The sequence below is a fragment of the Aquarana catesbeiana genome, linkage group LG01 (genome assembly GCF_042186555.1).
Source record: "Aquarana catesbeiana isolate 2022-GZ linkage group LG01, ASM4218655v1, whole genome shotgun sequence".
In the NCBI taxonomy this organism is placed as follows: Eukaryota; Metazoa; Chordata; class Amphibia; order Anura; family Ranidae; genus Aquarana; species Aquarana catesbeiana.
The window spans coordinates 607808332-607828942 of NC_133324.1; the positions used below are offsets into that span (position 1 = coordinate 607808332).

At 41.2% G+C, this 20611-nt stretch overlaps 1 protein-coding gene across 5 annotated transcripts in view; it reads right to left on the minus strand.

Annotated features, from left to right (window-relative positions):
* LOC141108094 (beta-1,4-galactosyltransferase 1-like) overlaps positions 1-20611 on the minus strand; it is a 431706-nt gene that overhangs the window by 56912 nt on the left and 354183 nt on the right. For 4 of the 5 annotated variants that reach the window (XM_073599370.1, XM_073599345.1, XM_073599362.1 and 1 more), the window contains one exon: positions 19503-20210. The exons of the other annotated variant lie outside the window; for it this stretch is intronic. In XM_073599370.1, the coding sequence (XP_073455471.1) occupies positions 20081-20210 (130 nt within the window). In that variant the 3' untranslated portion in view covers positions 19503-20080. Of the gene's footprint in view, positions 1-19502; positions 20211-20611 lie in introns of those variants that run through there. 5 annotated transcript variants of the gene reach the window in all.

Consider the following 20611-nt stretch of genomic DNA (forward strand, 5'->3'; position numbering starts at 1 on the left):
TTCCACAAAAAATCGCTGCGCAATTACTGTGTGAAAAAAAAAAATGAAACACCCACCATTTTAATCTGTAGGGCATTTGCTTTAAAATAATATATAATGTTTGGGGGTTCAAAGTAATTTTCTTGCAAAAAAAAATAATTTTTTCATGTAATCAAAAAGTGTCAGAAAGGGCTTTGTCTTCAAGTGGTTAGAAGAGTGGGTGATGTGTGACATAAGCTTCTAAATGTTGTGCATAAAATGCCAGGACAGTTCAAACCCCCCCAAATGACCCCATTTTGGAAAGTAGACACCCCAAGCTATTTGCTGAGAGGCATGTCGAGTCCATGGAATATTTTATATTGTGACACAAGTTGCGGGAAAGAGACAAATTTTTTTTTTTTTGCACAAAGTTGTCACTAAATGTTATATTGCTCAAACATGCCATGGGGATTTGTGAAATTACACCCCAAAATAAATTCTGTTGCTTCTCCTGAGTACGGGGATACCACATGTGTGGGACTTTTTGGGAGCCTAGCCGCGTACGGGACCCCGAAAACCAAGAACCGCCTTCAGGCTTTCTAAGGGCGTAAATTTTTGATTTCACTCTTCACTGCCTATCACAGTTTCGGAGGCCATGGAAAGCCCAGGTGGCACAAAACCCCCCCAAATGACCCCATTTTGGAAAGTAGACACCCCAAGCTATTTGCTGAGAGGTATAGTGAGTATTTTGCAGACCTCACTTTTTGTCACAAGGTTTTGAAAATTGAAAAAAGAAAAAAAAAAAATTTTTTTTCTGGTCTTTCTTCATTTTCAAAAACAAATGAGAGCTGCAAAATACTCACCATGCCTCTCAGCAAATAGCTTGGGGTGTCTACTTTCCAAAATGGGGTCATTTGGGGGGGGGTTGTGCCATCTTGGCATTTTATGGCCTTCAAAACTGTGATAGGTAGTGAGGAGTGAAATCAAAAATGTATGCCCTTAGAAATCCTGAAGGTGGTGCTGGGTTTTCGGGGCCCCGTACGCGGCTAGGCTCCCAAAAAGTCTCACACATGTGGTATCCCCGTACTCAGGAGAAGCAGCGGAATGTATTTTGGGGTGCAATTCCACATATGCCCATGGCCTATGTGAGCAATATATCATTTAGTGACAACTTTTTGTAAATTTTTTTTTTTTTTTTTTTTTTTGTCATTATTCAATCACTTGGGACAAAAAAAATAAATATTCAATGGGCTCAACATGCCTCTCAGCAATTTCCTTGGGGTGTCTACTTTCCAAAATGGGGTCATTTGGGGGGGGTTTGTACTGCCCTGCCATTTTAGCACCTCAAGAAATGACATAGGCAGTCATAAACTAAAAGCTGTGTAAATTACAGAAAATGTACCCTAGTTTGTAGACGCTATAACTTTTGCGCAAACCAATAAATATACGCTTATTGACATTTTTTTTACCAAAGACATGTGGCCGAATACATTTTGGCCTAAATGTATGACTAAAATTTAGTTTATTGGATTTTTTTTATAACAAAAAGTAGAAAATATCATTTTTTTTCAAAATTTTCAGTCTTTTTCCGTTTATAGCGCAAAAAATAAAAACGGCAGAGGTGATCAAATACCATCAAAAGAAAGCTCTATTTGTGGGAAGAAAAGGACGCAAATTTCGTTTGGGTAGAGCATTGCATGACCGCGCAATTAGCAGTTAAAGCGACGCAGTGCCGAATTGTAAAAAGTGCTCTGGTCAGGAAGGGGGTAAATCCTTCCGGGGCTGAAGTGGTTAACTTCACGGTGAGAGATGGAAGGGGTGAAAGTGACCTCCTTAAATGCTAAAGGACTTAATGTCCCAGAAAAAAGAAGGATGCTCCTTAATGATTTAAAAAGCTCCAGCACGGATATAGCATTTGTGCAAGAAACACATTTTAAAACAGGAGGACTCCCTTTCTTACAAAATAGATTCTTCCCTTGCACTTATCACGCAGCCAATCAAAAAGCAAAATCTAAAGGTGTATCAATATTGATCTCTAATCGGGTGCCATGGTCCCTTACAGGTAAATATTTAGACAAAAATGGTCAGTATCTTTTTTTGAAGGGCCATATTGGAGGTACCAAAGTGACGTTAGCCACTGTATATGTATCGAACATACATCAAGACTCCTTCCTGGGGAAAGTTTTGTCAGAATTAGCAGAGTTCGCGGAGGGAAAGTTGATCCTGGGGGGGATTTCAACATCTCATTGGACCCTAGAGTAGACACCTCCTCCGGGACCTCCTCAGTCTCAAGCGGAACCAGGAAAGGTGTAATACGGAAACTACACGAATTACAGTTTGGTAGACGCATGGCGGACTGTACATGCTGGAGAGAGAGATTACATTTTCGAATCCCCATCAAGTATACTCCCGTATAGACCTATTCTTGGTTCCACATTATTAACTTGATTCAGTTTTGGGGATTTCCATAGGAAGTATAACGTGGTCGGACCACGCCCCGGTCACGTTGTGCCTCTCTCTGCCGGGCACGGCTCCCTCCCTGGAGTGGCGATGGCTCTTAAATGAGAGCCTGTTGCAAGATCCCGAGATTCGGGAGGATGTAGCTAAAGAAATTATGGTATACTTTCAAATAAATGACACTCCGGGGAGTGACCCAGGCATGGTATGGGAAACTCATAAAGCCGTGATCCGGGGGATTTTGATTAAACATGGATCCAGGCGTAAGAAGGAACGAGAAAAACAGATAAAAAAGCTACTAGAGGAAATACAGGTCTTGGAATCTCAGCATAGGAGGACACAGGCACCCGCTGTTGGGATTGAATTGATGCATCTGAGGTGGCAGATGCATCTGTGGCCTCAGTCTGTGTAACGCTAGTTCATGAAAAGAAAAGCATTTGGAGTGAAAAAACCTTCGATATAAAGCTAAGGCAAAAATACAGCTAGGCAGGAAAACAACATATGAACTGGGAGATAAATGTAGCAAATTATTGGCTGGGAAACTTAAAGAAAGAGGTACGACAACATACATACCTCAAATAACAGGGGGACACAGACAGTTATTATCACTGCCAAAGGGAATAGTGCAGAGGTTTGGAGAATACTACTCCTCTCTATATAATCTGAACCCAGTATCTTCACCTCTTACCACAATGGAGGAATACCTTTCCTCAGCACGGCTCCCCCGGATATCATCACCAGATCGTCATAACTTGGAAATGCCCATTTCCACCGAAGAGCTTAGTGAGGCGTTAAAAACAGTCAAACCTGGGAAAGACCCAGGCCCTGATGGATTTACCATAAAATATTATAAGAGTTTTTTTTCGATACTGGGTAATCAGATGACAAAGGTATATAATGAGCTGGGTCGAAGTGCCGCGCTACCCCGGAAGCATTATTGTCACATATTTCAGTGATTCCAAAGGAAGGGAAGGATCCGGCGAAGTGCGGCAGCTACCGGCCCATCTCATTATTGAACGTGGACTTAAAGCTCTTTACCAAAGTACTAGCCCTACGGCTCCAACCATTGCTCCCCCAGCTAGTGGATTTAGATCAAGTGGGGTTTGTCCCGACTCGTGAGGCGAGGGATAATACTATTAAGGTACTTAACTTAGTGCAATACGCCAACGATACAAATACACCTTGCGTTTTTTTGAGTACAGATGCTGAAAAAGCATTCGATGGAGTAAATTGGCAATTTATGTTTGAGGTCCTTAAGCAAATAGGAGTGGGAGACCGTATGACCCAATGGATATCTGGAGTTTATACTACACCACAAGCATCAGTTAAAGTAAACAGAGTTTTTTCAAAACCTTTCAAAATTACAAATGGCATGCGCCAAGGATGTCCCTTGTCGCCACTATTGTTCGCCCTTACGTTAGAAGCTTTACTTAACAAGATTTGCCAAAACCCAGATATCCAGGGGGTATGCTTGGGAAATAAGAACTATAAAGTGTCAGCTTATGCAGACAACTTGCTGTTTTCCATGTCAAACCCGCTTATCTCATTGCCTAATCTTATGAAAGAATTCAAGATCTATGGAGACTTATCAAATTTAAAAATTAATTACGCTAAATCAGAAGTGATGGGGGTGAGACTGCCCCCTCTAATACAAAAGGCTATACAACCAAATTTCAATTTTAAATGGGTACCCATGGTGCTGAATTATTTGGATACATATGTACCATCAAATATAGGAAATACTAAATTTGATACCATTATATAATTCAGTACGGTCCTTACTAGACAAAGTGGCAACACAGATTACACTCGTGGTTTGGCCGCTGTAACACTATCAAAATGTGTATTCTACCAAAATTTTTATATCTTTTTCAAGCGTTACCTATTACTATCCCGGTGTTTTTTTTTCATCAGATAAGTAAACTTTTTCGAAATTTATATGGGCGAAGAAAAGACCTAGGATTGGTAGAAGATTAATGACAATACCCAAGTGCTATGGGGGGGTAGCTGTCCCGGATGTATTCAAGTATTACCAAGCGGCCCATTTGGGGAGATTAGTGGATTGGTGTAGACATGGGGAATTTAGGCAATGGATAGACATGGAACAACAGCTGAGCCCCGTACCTTTACGTAGAGCACCCTGGTGTTACAAGGAGTTACCCCTCACCCTTAAAAAACATCCTATTTTAGGACCTACACTACTAATTTGTGCTAAGTTTTGCAGTATTCCTAGATTTTCCTCGATCCATTCACCTCTATATCCTATACTGGGAAATCCCAAATTCCAACCAGGAATGGAAAAGGGAGCATTTAGTAAACTGGAGGAGAAGGGAGGCTTTCAAGTGTCACATTTTGTGCAATTGGAGGCCTGGCCAACAATTGCAGCATTGATTAAACCAGGAGGGGATTATGAAGTAAATTTTTGGCAAGCAATACAAATTCGCCATTTCTTAGGGACCTTGGGACCACCAATAAATTACCGGCGTCAACTTACGGTATTTGAATTATACTGTGAGGAGAAAGAACCTCTCTCCCAGGTGATCTCTAAGATTTACACACTGTTAAATACCCCGTCGGAGGAGTTTGTGCTACCATCCATTAGTAAGTGGGAAAGAGATCTTAATAGAACATTTAATCCAACTCAACGTAGGAAGATCATTTACTTGGCAATGAATTCGTCAATAAGTACACGGACACAGGAATTAAATTACAAATTGCTAACTAGATGGTATTACACCCCGTCGAGGCTCAGTAAATTTACAGCAGAGACCTCAGACCAATGCTGGAGATGCGGGAAAGAGGAGGGAACACTCCTCCATATTTTCTGGTCATGCACTAATATCAGAGAATATTGGCTAGAGGTTCAGAAAATCTCTCAAAAACTTACAGATTTTTTAATACCAGATGATCCCGTTTTTTTTCTGCTCCATTGCTCACAGATCCCGATGCAAGTATATAAAAAGTCCGTGTTGTGCCACTGGGTAAATGCTGCCAAGACCTGTGTCTCTATGTGTTGGAGATACACAAGACCACCCTCTATTGCAAGGTGGCTTAATAACGTTAGAGAAATTGGAGCCATAGAAGACTTGGTCTACTCGGCCCAAAATAGAAAAGAACAATATGTACAAACTTGGTCAGTATGGGACAGATTTGTATTTTCAGAAGAAGGGAAGAGAAAGATGGAAGATAGAACAGAGGAATGAGAATGTTTTATGTAGAACTTTTTGTATCTCGCTGTGTATGGGGGAATAGGGAGAGGAGGAGTAGGGGACTGGGGTTTTTTTTTTTTTTTCTTCGTTTTTGTTTAGGTAGGGTTTAGGGTATTTAATAAAAGGAACTAAAGGGAGGATTAGAGAATTAAATAAGGAACAAGATACTGGGAATAAGACTTGTAGTACCGAGGTCCCAATTTAGGTAAAATTATAAGGGTATAACCTATGAATGTTTATGTAGAGACTAAGGAACCTTAAGTTAACACAAAAAGCAAATATAAAGTATCGAATAGATGTATTTGTAAGTGTTTAAATGCAATGTAATTATGTATTCTCTAACACCCTTTATATAAATAAAGAATTGCAAAAAAAAAAAAAAAAAAGAAAAATACGCCTGTGTGTATAAAGATGGTGTCTTCTGTCCAGCGGATATATAAGTTGGTTGTACCTCAGAGAATGGAATCTTCTCCCCTCCACCGCTTGTTATGGGTCCAGCATACTTTACTCAGTCATAGGTGATTGAAGAGGTAAAGTTCGGACAAGTGAAGAAAGAGAGGATATAGTGTAATACTGCAAGGTTTATTTAAAAGGTTTAAAATCATTACACTTACATCAAAGTCTTTAAAATGTGCAAAAATTGCCGCCTTGGCATCCAAACAGCCTTCACAGATAATCCTCAGCTTGACATGTTTCGCCCCTACCACTGGGCGTCATCAGAAGCTTGTGGAGTCTGTGATTGGCTGTCTTATATACCTTAAGAACCTCCTACTACACCCAATCACTCCCACTACTCTGTTTGATGGTGCAGTATCAAATTGGCTTCACTTCCGGTTTCCGCCGGAACCGGAAGTGACGTATTTGCCGCGACCGGAAGTGGTCAGCGGTACAGGAAGTGCTATAGTCTTTATAAACAAAAGTAAATACCAGTATCCTACTTCCTGGATTATCATGGAGTGACCAAAGGCCATCTTGTGGCAAGAATACGGTATTACATTAAAACAAATCCGGTGTGTTAAACAGTGTGAACCATTATAACAATAACCTTATACTCCATATGAGAAAAAATCTATAAATAAAAAAGTATATATATAAATAAATAATGGGGATGATACAGAGGTGGAATTCCTGGACTAGCAAACATTAATACAAAATTTATATGATGAAAGAAATTAAAAGAAAAAAGAAAAATAGGAAGAAGGGTACTGGTATTTACTTTTGTTTATAAAGACTATAGCACTTCCTGTACTGCTGACCACTTCTGGTCACGGCAAATACGTCACTTCCGGTTCCGGTTTGATACTGCACCATCAGCGAGAGTAGTGGGAGTCATTGAGTGTAATAGGAGGTACTTAAGGTATATAAGACAGCCAATCACAGACTCCACAAGCTTCTGATGACGCCCAGTGAGAGGGGCGAAACATGTCAAGCTGAAGATTATCTGTGAAGGCTGTTTGGATGCCAAGGCGGCAATTTTTGCACATTTTAAAGACTCTGGTGTAAGTGTAATGATTTTAAAACTTTTAAATAAACCTTGCAGTATTACACTATATCCTCTCTTTCTTCACTTGTCCAAACTTTACCTCTTCAATCACCTATGACTGAGTAAAGTATGCTGGGCCCATAACAGGCGGTGGAAGGGAGAAGATTCCATTCTCTGAGGTACAACCAACTTATATATCTGCTGGACAGAAGACACCATCTTTATACACACAGGCATATTTTTAATCTCTATTTGGTGAGTGGGGACCCAGGAGGGGAACACAGGAAGTCACCAAGATTGCACCAATGTGTCACCAATCCCGTACTTCACAATAGATGAACTTTATTGATTGCACCTTACTTTGAATTACATTGTATGAATTTATTTGGCACTATAGCATTTTGCGCTGAGTATTAATTTCTTTTGGTTTTATTTATATATATATATATATATATATATATATATATATATATATATATATATATATATACATATATATATATATATATATATATATACACATATATATATATATATATATATATATATATATATATATATATATATATATATATACATACATATTATATTCATTATTTTCTATTTATTATTTCTATACCTTCCTCATAATTCATATAGTCAATATTTACACCTACATCTATTTACATTTATTTTTCAACTTTCTATATGTATAGTTTTCCTTCCACCATACATTGAAGTTTTTGCGCCTATTTTCATATTTATTTTTACTCTCATTTGTTTTTTTATTTTATTTTTACATTGATCCCACCCTCTGCTTTATTTAGGCGTCCTTTGTAATACATGTTTTTGTGCACACCTCCGTCAGGGGGCGTGTATATGCATGAACATGGGGTGGGCACTTATGTACGCACACTGGGGATATTTTAATTTTTTAATTATATTTAATATATATATTTTTTTAATAATATTTTTTAATAATATTTTTTAATCTTTTTGGTAAATTTTTGTTAATCTTTCTGCTGTGCATTTCCGGCTGTTTTCTCCCATACACACGCCTACGTACACATGTGTGCTCTTTTGTGTTGGTGTGGGTATGTATGTTAATGCAGATGACACTATATTTACCAAAAACAAAAAATATTTTCTGTATTTTATGGTTACATAAATATTTGTTTAGTACAGATGTACAGGGTTATTTCTATCATATGTTTTTTAGGTTTTTACGGATACATTTATATTTGTTTGGTACAGATGTATTTGGTTATAGTATGTAGTGTCCCATATACCATGGCGTAACTATATCAAATTACTGTTACTGTCATTACATTTTATTTCTGGCTTGCAATCCAGGGCTATTTATAGCCAGTTCTTGTATGCCAGATAAGGTGTCAGCGCCTATTAGAGATATTCCAACAGAGAACAGCATGAATTATTCTTATCTGCAATAATACATCATCTTTCTAGAGGACTTTGGTCTGTAAAATCTACCCCAAAATGGCCGCTGTATTCCTTCCACGTTTTCTATGTAAAGATACATCATTTTAGTTTCTAGCGGGCTTCGGTCTGCAAAATCAACCCCAAAATGGCCGCCGGAGTTTTTCTAGCGCAAACGTCATAGGGACACTACACCCTATAAATAGACTGGAGGTATAGCAAGATGGACGCTCCAGATAACGTCTTGATGACGAAACGCGTAGGGTGGTACCGTACGTCTTTGCATCACTTCCGGTCAGAGCGGCGATTGTATACAGCGCCGGCTCCATTTTTATCCTATCTCACTGCTGCATATAAAGTTCTGACTCAATGTGAGTATATATCTACATATTTTTATTATAAATAAAGGCTTTTAAAAAAACAATATCACGCTATGGGCAGTCCTCTCTCCTGCATGTGACAACTTGGGAGAAAGCCAGCTTTTAACGTGCAGACCATCCAGCATGCTCCAGAGAGCTACACAGTGTCCAAAACTGTGAATGTCTAACACCCCTGGAGGGTAATGCTATCTGGTGAATGCAATACATTACCAGCACGGAAAAGTCACTTGGCACTTTTGTCACCTGAGAGAAAAAAAACAGCACTAAATCTGAACAGTCACTGAACACAGTTTGAAGTACAAAGTCACTTTAATCAATGAAACTGCATATCTTCTTAAACAGTTGGACTATTTTTTCACAATTTTCTCATTTTTTACATTTAATATTCAATTGTTTACCATGGAATATTCACTATTTATATTTGTGGTTATATGTTTATGGTTTGAATTCTGATACAGGGGATCAAACACACTTATCATTTTGCTTGCAAAAAGTCTTTTCTCTAAACATCCTCTATTCCCAGAGGGTGCAACACTTCCAGTCCACTTTTGTTTTGTTTTATATATTTTTATTGCATGACTATTGTTTTCTATGGCTTTAATTCATCACTTTGACACCCACCAGAGGGTGTAACACACTTTATCCATTTTTTTTTGTTCCAGTTTATCAAATAATTTTATATTACTAGGAATATTTAATTGTACCCCTTGCACATAATTCACTTGCTTTGTGACAGGCAGGGGGTGTAACACATTTTACACCAAATTTTCTGATTTCAAAGTTGGTTTGAAATCCGAAGTTCACCATATTCTAGGAAGAGTAATACCACTACAAAAAAAAATGTTAATCTTTTTAGCCTAGTTGCCTGACCCAATAAGGCAGAGGGTATAACACCGGTTTCCTCAGTTTCACCTCTTCTTTTTATTGGGAAAAAATTCTGTTTTATTTTTTGACATTTTAATATTTCTGTATAGGACTAGTGTTAAGCCAAAGTTACAGTTAAACTGTTAAGCACTTTTCTTTCATCATACTTTATTAAGAGTAGAATAGCGCCATTTCTACACTTCATCATTCACCATGCCGAATGGGGTAATTCAGGACTTACAGCTCAATGATGCTCATATTGTCCTGGGTTTGGTGGATCCGTATTTCACTTTTTTTTCGGAGTGTGGGCACACCAAATCCAGAATTGATTTATGTTTGTTTTCTGATGCGTTCAAATGTGCTAATGTTAAGCACAGGTCGGTAATTTTTTCAGACCATGTGGCAGTGTTTGATGATTTGAGTATGGGGGATAGTATTAATTTTGGTTTAGGGGTATGGAGGTTAAATAGTTTATTGTTGCAGGACGCCCATTTTAGTAATGTATATAGTAGATGGGTTAATAAGAAAAAATATTTTAGTAATATTTTGGGGTGGTGGGATTGGGTCAAAAGGAAACTTGAATTCTTTTTTCAAAAAGAGTAGGGAGAAAAGGAGATATTCTAGGTTACAAGTCAGGTTGGCTACATTATATTCATTTAAGGATATGGGCTTTGACATAGCTGATGAAATAGACCATGTTAGGAAGAGGATTAAAGAGGTATTAACTGAAAGAGGAAAACAAATTATTTTTCAAGTGAGAGCAAAACATCTGGAGCAGGATGAAAAATGCTCTAGATTTTTTTTTCAAGAAGGTTTGTAAGAAAAAAGGAGTGTTTGAGGGTGTGTACAATGAAGGGAGGTAATGTAAGGGAGAGAATGTGCTGGAATGCGTGACTAAATTTTATGAACGGTTGTACGAAGGAGTGTGTGTTGATACGTCAGATATTAGAATGATTGATATGGTAGCGGATAATTTAGATGAGTATAATAAGGTTTTTTTGCAGAAAGAGGTGAACGAGGAGGAGGTGTGTGAAGCTGTGACAAGCATGGGGGCTAATGAAACCCCAGGAGGGGATGGCTTACCAAGTGCGTTTTTTAAATTGTTTTGTGATATTATTAAGGGGGAAGTGCTAGAGTTATTTAGTTATATGATGAGGGAAGGTATTATATCCGAATCTATGAAATTGGAGGCCTATCTCCTTTTTAAATTCAGACTACAAGGTATTTGCAAAAATGGTGGCGAGGAGATTATCTAAGGTCATTAGTAGCATGGTTAGCGAGACGCAGACCTGTGCAGTGCTGAGTCGAATGATCTCGGAGAATTTAATTTTAGTTAGGGATATAATTAATTTTTGTAAAGGTAGGAATAGTTTGATTATCCTGACATCATTTGAGCTAGAGAAGGCATATGATAAAGGGAATCATGGGTTTTTGTGGGAGGTTTTGAAGCAGATGGGTATACCACAGCAGCACAATATTGTAATAAAAGGGTTGTATTGGGGGATCAGTAATCGGGTTCTAGTTAATGGGAGTTTGGGGCGGGCTTTTTTGGTTAAATCTGGGGTGAGACAGGGGTGTCCCCTATTCTCTTTTGTTTTATTGATCCACTGTTAAGGGTGATACAGAGGGATAAGGTGGTGAGGGGCTTTTTGGTGCCTGGGAGTGGGGGGGAAATTGTGAAATGTTTAGGTTATATGGATGACGTGGTGGCAGTGTGTCAGTCGGTGGTTGGCGTAAGATGGGTGAAGTTACTTTTGTCTATGTTTTGTGTATGTGCGGGAATGAATGTGAATTGGAATAAGTGTAGTTTGGGTGTGTATGGGAGACAAGTGGAATGTGTGGATGATCAGATTGGGAAGGTTGAGGATGGAGTGAGGATTTTGGGTATTGTGTTTGACCATGTAATGAAAGGGGAAGCGTGCTGGAATGAAGTGGGAGAAAAGATAGCCAAGAAGTTGAGGTTTTGGTGTCTAAAAAAAATTGTCGATTTATGGGAATGTTTTAGTAGTCAAGGCAATAATCTTACCTTTAATTTTGTATGCAAGCAATATCTTCCCTCCTGGGGAGATAAGATTGAGGAAAATTAATAAGTTATTGTTTACTTTTTTATGGGGGTCGAAAATGGAAAGAGTCAAAAGAGAATATGTTTGTAGACGTGAATGTAACGGTGGGTTCTGTTTTCCGAATGTGAGAGTGTTTTTGTTAAAGCATTATTGGTTTTGCGTAGTGAAAATTTTGAGGAACGGTGGAGTGTGTGCCAGGATGATATCTTTTTCGGGTGGGTGGTTGTTCAGGAGATGGGGGTGGGTAGGAAGGGATTCAAGAATACCAGTGGCCTACGTGGTGGCACGCGACTACTGGGTATTGGAAAAGTTTAGGGTAGAATTTAAGTTGTCAGATTTAGGAGAAGGGGAGAGGGATAGAGTGAAGGTAAGAAAGTGGTTGATAGAGAAGGAGTATGTGTGTAACCTTAAGGGAGTTAATTTGTCAGTGGCTGGGGAAGTGTGGAAGAAAATGAGTTTATATGGGGTGACAAATGTGCAGAAACAGATAGTATGGATGAGTTTGCATGAATATCTAGCTACAAGGCTATTTATGAAAAGGAGGGATTTGTGCATGTTTGATATTTGTCCATGAATTGTGGGGGTGTAGAAGACAGTGAGCATATGTTCTGGGGCTGTGGTGTAGCGAAAGATGTAATCAATAAGAGGCAAGATCTGGTGAAAGAAACAGGAATGAAGGTGGGTGAGTGGAAAATTATGATGTATGGCTTGGGGAAACTGGAGAAAAATAAACAGAGTATTGTGGTTAGTGTTATGTGCATTAAAGAAAGTTTTGTTGGATGCACGCAACTTGTATGTATATAAAAAGGTTTCATTAGACAGTAAACAATGTATAGGATTATGGCTAAGCAAGCTATACTTCTTTTTCACGTTGGATAAAAAGCAGGGTGTGGATGCCCAAGGCATCTGGAAGTTTTAAAAAATGGAGGATGTTGATTAAAAATTAAGTCTTTTCCACGATGATGTAAGACCTTGTTGGAGACAGTATATGAGCATCAAGCTGAATATCTCGATAGAGTTTTCTGAAGTGGAAAAAAAAAAGAAAAAAAGAGTACGTTTGGGTGTCCTTATCGAGTTTTTAATACATGTATTGTCTCTTTGTATTTTGTTTGTTATGTCTTTCCAAAACAGATGTGTTTTCAAGCAAGTTTTTTTTTTTACTTTGGTTTATTGTATTTTTTTGGGAGGGGGATATTTTCCCCTGAAATATTTTTGATGTTGTCAATGTGTCATTTGTAGGTTGTTCACTTTGATTAAATTGTCTGTGCTGCATTATTTATCAAAATCTTTCTCAAGATGTTGTGACTAATGCCGCGTACACACGAGCGGACTTTCTATCCTACTTGGTCCGGCACACTTTCCGACGGACTTTGTCCGCCAGGTGCGCCGGACTTTAAAACGAACGGACTTGCCCACACACGCCGGGATTTTCCGGCGGGCTAAGTCCGCCCGTCTTTCCGACGGACTTTCGCCGGAGTTCCGGCGGACTTTCAGAATGAACGGACTTGCCCACACACGGACAAGTCCGTTCATTTTGAACGTGACTCAGGTGCGACGGGACTAGAAAAGGATGTCAATCTTGCCGCTTTTATCGGCTAGATTGACACCTTGCGAGCCCCGTCGCGGGGCATACCAGGCCCTTAGGTCTGGTATGGATTATAAAGGGGAACCCCGCTACGCCGAAAAAACGGCGTGGGGTCCCCCCTAAAATCCATACCAGACCCCGATCCGAGCACGCAGCCTGGCCGGTCAGGAAAGGGGGTGGGGACGAGCGAGCGCCCCCCCCCCTCCTGAACCGTACCAGGCCGCATGCCCTCAACATGGGGGGTGGGTGCTTTGGGGGAGGGGGGCGCCCTGCGCCCCCCCCCCCAAAGCACCTTGTCCCCATGTTGATGAGGACAAGGGCCTCTTCCCGACAACCCTGGCCGTTGGTTGTCGGGGTCTGCGGGCGGGGGCTTATCGGAATCTGGGAGCCCCCTTTAATAAGGGGGCCCCCAGATCCCGGCCCCCCACCCTATGTAAATGAGTATGGGGTACATGGTACCCCTACCCATTTACCTAGGAAAAAAGTGTAAGTAATAAAACACACCACACAGGTTTTTAAAATATTTTATTAAACAGCTCCGGGGGGGGTCTTCTTCCGGCTTCGGGGGTCCCTCCGCTTCATCTTCTCCCGGCGTCCGGTTGGTTCTTCTCCGCTCTCCGGCCTCTTCTCCCGGTGTCGCAGGTCTTCGGCCGGCCCCTCCGCTCTCTTCATGTAGCTCTATTGCGAGCGGAGGTCCGGACTTCTGGGCTTCTTGGCTTCTTGGCTTCTTGGCTTCTCTTCTCTTCTCTTCTCTTCCCCCAGATGTTGACACGACGCTCTCTCCGGCTGGACTGGTCTCTGAGGGCTGCGTTGTGACTTATATAGGCGGAGACCCCGCCCCCATATGATGTCACAGTCCCTGGGCATGCTGGGACTGTGACGTTTTAGGGGGCGTGGTCGGGGGGCGTGGTCGACCACGCCCCCTAAAACGTCACAGTCCCAGCATGCCCAGGGACTGTGACATCATATGGGGGCGGGGTCTCCGCCTATATAAGTCACAACGCAGCCCTCAGAAACCAGTCCAGCCGGAGAGAGCGTCGTGTCAACATCTGGGGGAAGAGAAGAGAAGCCAAGCCAAGAAGCCAAGAAGCCAAGAAGTCCGGACCTCCGCTCGCAATAGAGCTACATGAAGAGAGCGGAGGGGCCGGCCGAAGACCTGCGACACCGGGAGAAGAGGCCGGAGAGCGGAGAAGAACCAACCGGACGCCGGGAGAAGATGAAGCGGAGGGACCCCCGAAGCCGGAAGAAGACCCCCGAAGCCGGAGGAAGATCCCCCCCCGGAGCTGTTTAATAAAATATTTTAAAAACCTGTGTAGTGTGTTTTATTACTTACACTTTTTTCCTAGGTAAATGGGTAGGGGTACCATGTACCCCATACTCATTTACATAGGGTGGGGGGCCGGGATCTGGGGGCCCCCTTATTAAAGGGGGCTCCCAGATTCCGATAAGCCCCCGCCCGCAGACCCCGACAACCAACGGCCAGGGTTGTCGGGAAGAGGCCCTTGTCCTCATCAACATGGGGACAAGGTGCTTTGGGGGGGGGGGCGCAGGGCGCCCCCCTCCCCCAAAGCACCCACCCCCCATGTTGAGGGCATGCGGCCTGGTACGGTTCAGGAGGGGGGGGGGGCGCTCGCCCGTCCCCACCCCCTTTCCTGACCGGCCAGGCTGCGTGCTCGGATCGGGGTCTGGTATGGATTTTAGGGGGACCCCACGCCGTTTTTTCGGCGTAGCGGGGTTCCCCTTTATAATCCATACCAGACCTAAGGGCCTGGTATGCCCCGCGCTCGCCGCAATAGGAAGATTTGTTTTTCCTATTGCAGCGAGCGCGAGATGCAATACCATCCCCTCGTGTCGTATTTGGTCTGTCGGACCAGCCTACACACGAGCGGGCTTTCCGTCGGACCAGCACACACACGAGCGGACTTTCCGCCCGAAACTGAGTCCGACGGAAAGATTTCAAACATGTTTGAAATCTAGGTCCGGCGGGCTTTTGGGAAGAAGTCCGCCGGAAAAGTCCGCCGCCGCCCACACACGGGCGGATTGTCCGGCACACTCTGGTCCGCCGGACCAAGTATGCCGGAAAGTCCGACCGTGTGTACGCGGCATAATGTGTAAATCCTTAATAGACATGTGCACACTGAAATATTTTGTTTCAGAATTTCGTTTTCGTCCGAAAAATAAATTTATTTAGTTACTCCCAAAATTCGTTTTTATTTATTTCGTTTTTCGTTAAAAATTGCATTCGTCCGAAAATCCAAATTAAGGTCGAATCTGTCATTGAAGGCTTATGGTGTCTGTCGAATGTTCAAAGAAGATTCGACGGAGCAGCTAAACTGTACGACACCGTATAGTTTACCTGCTCCGTCGAATCTTCTTAGAACTTTCAACAGACACCATAAGCCAAAGAACGTGTGTACTTAGTTCTAGCTATTTTACTGCTCCTCCTCTTTGGTTACAATCAGCCAATAACATTCATCATCATCATTATTTTTATCTATCTTTTCTCCCCTACGTCGAATCTTTTCTCCCCTACGTCAAATCTTTTCTCCCTACGTTGAATCTTTTCTCTCTATGTCGAATCTTTTCTCTCTATGTAGAATAATCTTGGACTAATAGAGTTAAGGTTAGGCACATTCGACCACAGGTTTGATGGACACAGATTGTTATTGTCATCATCATGTCGAATCTCCTATCTATATCGAATTAACATACATGTGTTTTTTGCTTTCCTTGCTCTTTGCCAAGTCCTGTTTTGTTGATCAATAAAATTTGTAGCAAATTTTTATGTTTTATGTGTTTTTTGTTACTTTTCATGCAACAGATTTCCCAGCTGCAGCTTAACTAGGCTGATTGGCATGGCAAAACAAAAAAGGTGTGATTTGTCTACAAGCTACTTTCCTGTTGCCTTCATGCTAGCATATGCATGGATTGTGCATATGCTCCCATGGATAGGCACCAGGAAAGGAAAATTACAGAGCGGTAAGTATTACATTTTCCATTTTAATGCAGTGGTTCTCAGCCTCAGTCCTCAGGTACCCCCGACAGGACATGTTTTGGGAATTTATCTTGCCTAAAATAGCTGCCCTAAATACAAAGCCATTGACTGTGTTTTAAGGCACCTGGGCAAGATGAAGGAAAACCTGCAATCGTGGCCGGTTGGGGGTACTTTAGGACAGGGTTGAGAACCACTGATTTAGAGCACTGAGCTAAAATTGAGCTTCAGACAATCCTATTCTAATTGTGGGCATTTGAGGGAAACCAAGTGAGTGTTAGAACCCTTGCTTGTCTTTTTTAGGTTGGGCTTTGTGTCCCTTTTCTTAAAATTTGCCTCACTTCCTGTCACATAGCCAAATAGGAAGTGAGGGTAAAACCATACCAATGTCTTTCCTTGGGGACACAGAGGTAAATCTAACTAGTGTCCCCATTAGGAAAATTGCACTCTAGCACTTTGTTGTGTACGCCCCACATTATTAGGTGTTTTGGGGTTTAATAAAGGCAAATCCCCTCTGCAATACAAGTGTACTCGCTGTAAATCTGAGGGGAAGCACTGGTGATTTTATCATCCAATCATGTTGAAGCAAAGATGCTGTTTTTTTATTGTCCTTGCATGTTCCCCTTGGATCTCCAGCAACTGCACTTCCAAGTGCACTTGTAGTGCAAAGTGGATTTGCCTTTAGTAAATAAACCCCAAAGTCCAAGATACCTTATAATTTGGGTTGTACAGAGCAAAATGCTAAAGTGCAATTTACCTAATGGGGAAAATATTTAGATTGACCTGTGTGTCCCCCAAGGAAAGACATTGGTAGGATTTTACCCTCACTTCCTGTTTGGCTTTGTGACAGGAAGTGAATAAATTTGAAGGCGAAAGTGGCAAAATGTGGGAGGCATCTTCACCCTATCAGGGGTGCAGACATCCCCAAAAACTGACAAGACTTCTAATCCCTCTGCACACTATCCCCAAGCACAAATAAGAAAGGATTTCATTTAGTTTAATCTTGCAAAGACACATTCCTAAGTTCAACTGCGATGCATGTCAATGGCCCATTTAGACCTTGTTTATAGTGAAAGGCAACTGGTGTTTTCTATTAAACATTTGTTAGTCCAGTCCTGGAAATCTGCATCTGCTTTACTATTAATTTCCCTAAAAATTGGGTTCCTGTAGCTAGATGCGCAACTGCTGTGTGAGCGGAGGTATGTACCCGTGGCACATATCAGGTTCCAGGAAATGGTGGCCAGCACACAGGAATGACATCACACCCCTCCAGGAAGTTGCTTTTTTTGTGGGTCCCTAACACACATTCATACATATTAGGGCCAATTTAGACCGGATCCGATTTACCTACCAGCATGTTTTTAGAGTGTGGGAGGAACCCCTCGCAGGCCCAGGGAGAACATGCAAACTCCAGGTAGATAGTGTCGTAGGCGGGATTCAAACCAGCGACCCTTTTTGCTGCTAGGTGAAAGTGCTAACCACTACACCACTGTTCTGCCCAAATATATATCTATAAATGTAGGTTCTTGTGTCCACCAGCAGAGAGAACTTGGGTAGATGCCACACTCCCAATTCTGGAGGCATAATAATGGTCTAGCACAGGGGTCGACAAAATACGGCCCTCCAGTTGTTCAGGAACTACAATTCTCATCATGCCTAGTCATGTCTGTCAATGTCAGAGTTTTACAATGCCTCATGGTGACAGTGAAATTTGGCTGTACGCAGAGCACACAGCCAAATCTCCTGTTTCTAATAATAATAACAATTTCGTCTAATGATATAAAGGCATCTTAGCTTTTGATCGTATGTCTCCCCTCTGGTTCCCCATTTCCCAGTAAAACAGACATCATCACACTCTTACATTCTCATCGCAGCATCACTGGCTTTCTCTACCTAGCATGCTCTTTTATTACCATATATCCAGAGGAAGTCCCAAAACTTGAGGGTTGTGCCTCCAAAAGCCAAAACACCTCCTACAAAGTTTGCGACCTCACAGGAAATGAACACAGGATGTGAATGACCATATAAGGACTTAACAACACAACAAAATACAACAACCAATGGACAATGACTACAGGACATGATACAATATACAATAACCAAATAACGATGACTACAGTTCCTCGTGGATGGGAGATTATCTGCATGTGTACGTCATGGCACCCCAAATATGTTGATCAGGCATACCGAGGTGACAAGAGCAAACAAACACTAAGCTGATAATGTCTTTGCAGAGCGAACACACCCCCACCAGATGATCGTTCTGTGCATTGCACAGGGGCCCTTTGCTGGCGGACATGTCTTCTCTCCCAAACACCTCTCTCCAAACAACAGGAAATTTTCCACTACCTAACAGGTCTCAACCAGCGTCAGTCTGCCTAAGTCAGCTCTTTAGAGCGGGCTGCGAGAGAACGGACACTGGGAGACTCTTATGACAATACATTAAAATACATCATCATTAAAATTTTCCACAACAATGGGATGTGTAGTTCCGCAACAGCTGGAGAGCCGTAGTTTGAAGATTCCTGATCACTCTAGGATGTCTTGAAAAAAGGTGGTTTTTCATGTGCCTTGTATAATTCCCAAGAAATATTGTTAGGAAAATACAAGTGGGTCATGGCACATCTACATATCAAATTTGGCACTTAAGATGGTCATGCACGATGCAATCTGATTGGCCAATCTCTGTACAATTCAATATTTCGGCAAAATAGGTAATAGGAAGATGCACTTGAACAATTAATTCAAATTATAGGAAATCAAACAGGCTCTTGCACTAAATCTAATTTATTTAAGATCTAACTGATTGCAGTGTATGGTCACCTTTAAAGATCAAGATCTGAAAATATTAATTTATTGGGTTTAGAAACACTTCTCTGTTCTTTGTAATGTATTGAAAGATTTGGGTAAAAATAGAAAAAACACATTTCAAAGATATATTAGAAGTGATAGGAATGAGAATAGCATCAAAAGGGTTAATTAACTGTAAAAACCTACTAATTGCCTAACAAGACACATCCAATGAGATGAAATGAACCAACTGTATTGGGCATGCTCTATTGTCAATGAGAAAATCGCAGTTACCCTAGCACCAGTTGCAGTTTACATATTTATTATCGTGTTGCGCATCTGCATGCGCTGGTTTGCACATTGAATCAATGATTTTTCCAGTGCACCAATTAAGGTGTGAACCGGCGTAGCGCATTTGTCTTAGTAAATCACCCCCACTGTTCTTATGTATAGCAAGTAAATGGTTTTCAACTCCAACAGTCGTTTTCCAGGATAAGTTTCATTTGGACGGATTGTGATGCAATGGGGCTACACAGACAGCTCTTATCTAATACACTTTCATGCACAATGCCTACTGTGTGTTTGAATCCATATTAAAATTAAAATTTCACTGATTATATACTGTATATATTTTAAATACAGCTTTTAGTGTCAGTGTGGGCTTAACAGACTGTTAACACATTCCAAATTGTCAGAAGTGGGAACAGGATACCTGTAAAAGACAGGTATCCTGCCCCCCCCCCCCCGAAAGGTGCCAAATGTGACATCTGAGGGGGGAAAGGAGCACAACAAGCGGAAGTTCCACTTTTGGGTGGAACTCCGCTTTAAGCAAATCAGGGTTCAGAAATTACTTTCAAATATAGCTAAACAGTATCAGATCCTATTATGATGATCCTATATTAACTGTGATTTTTTTAAAAAGTCTATGTTCAGTGAGGGCGACAACTTCGTATTCCAAGGTGTTTAATCCATCTTCATGCATGAGTTGAGCAGCCTTCTTTACGAGGTGGAAACTAGTAATAAAAAGAAAACAAAAGCAAGGTATTGTATACATGAAAGGAAAGTATATGAAATAACATAAGCAAACTGTATAGTTTATTTGTACTCACACATCGCATGCTCATTATTAAGACTGACCTGACTATTTCATTTTATAGACCCTTGTGAGAACGCAAAAGTAGTGGGAATGCAAACTGCAGGTCAAATGCACCTATCAATGAGTTTTGTAAGATTGCAGGCCCTTAGAATGTTTTAAAAATTTCCATGGGGCCTTATTGCTCAGAAAATCAGCAACCATGATGTGTAATTACAGTTCTTTTTTTTTCGTAAGGGATACATGTTATAAATTTATTTTTTTGCTCCATGCACACTGGGCTTTAAAAAAATGTTAGATCCCTTGGCAGAAAAAAAACAC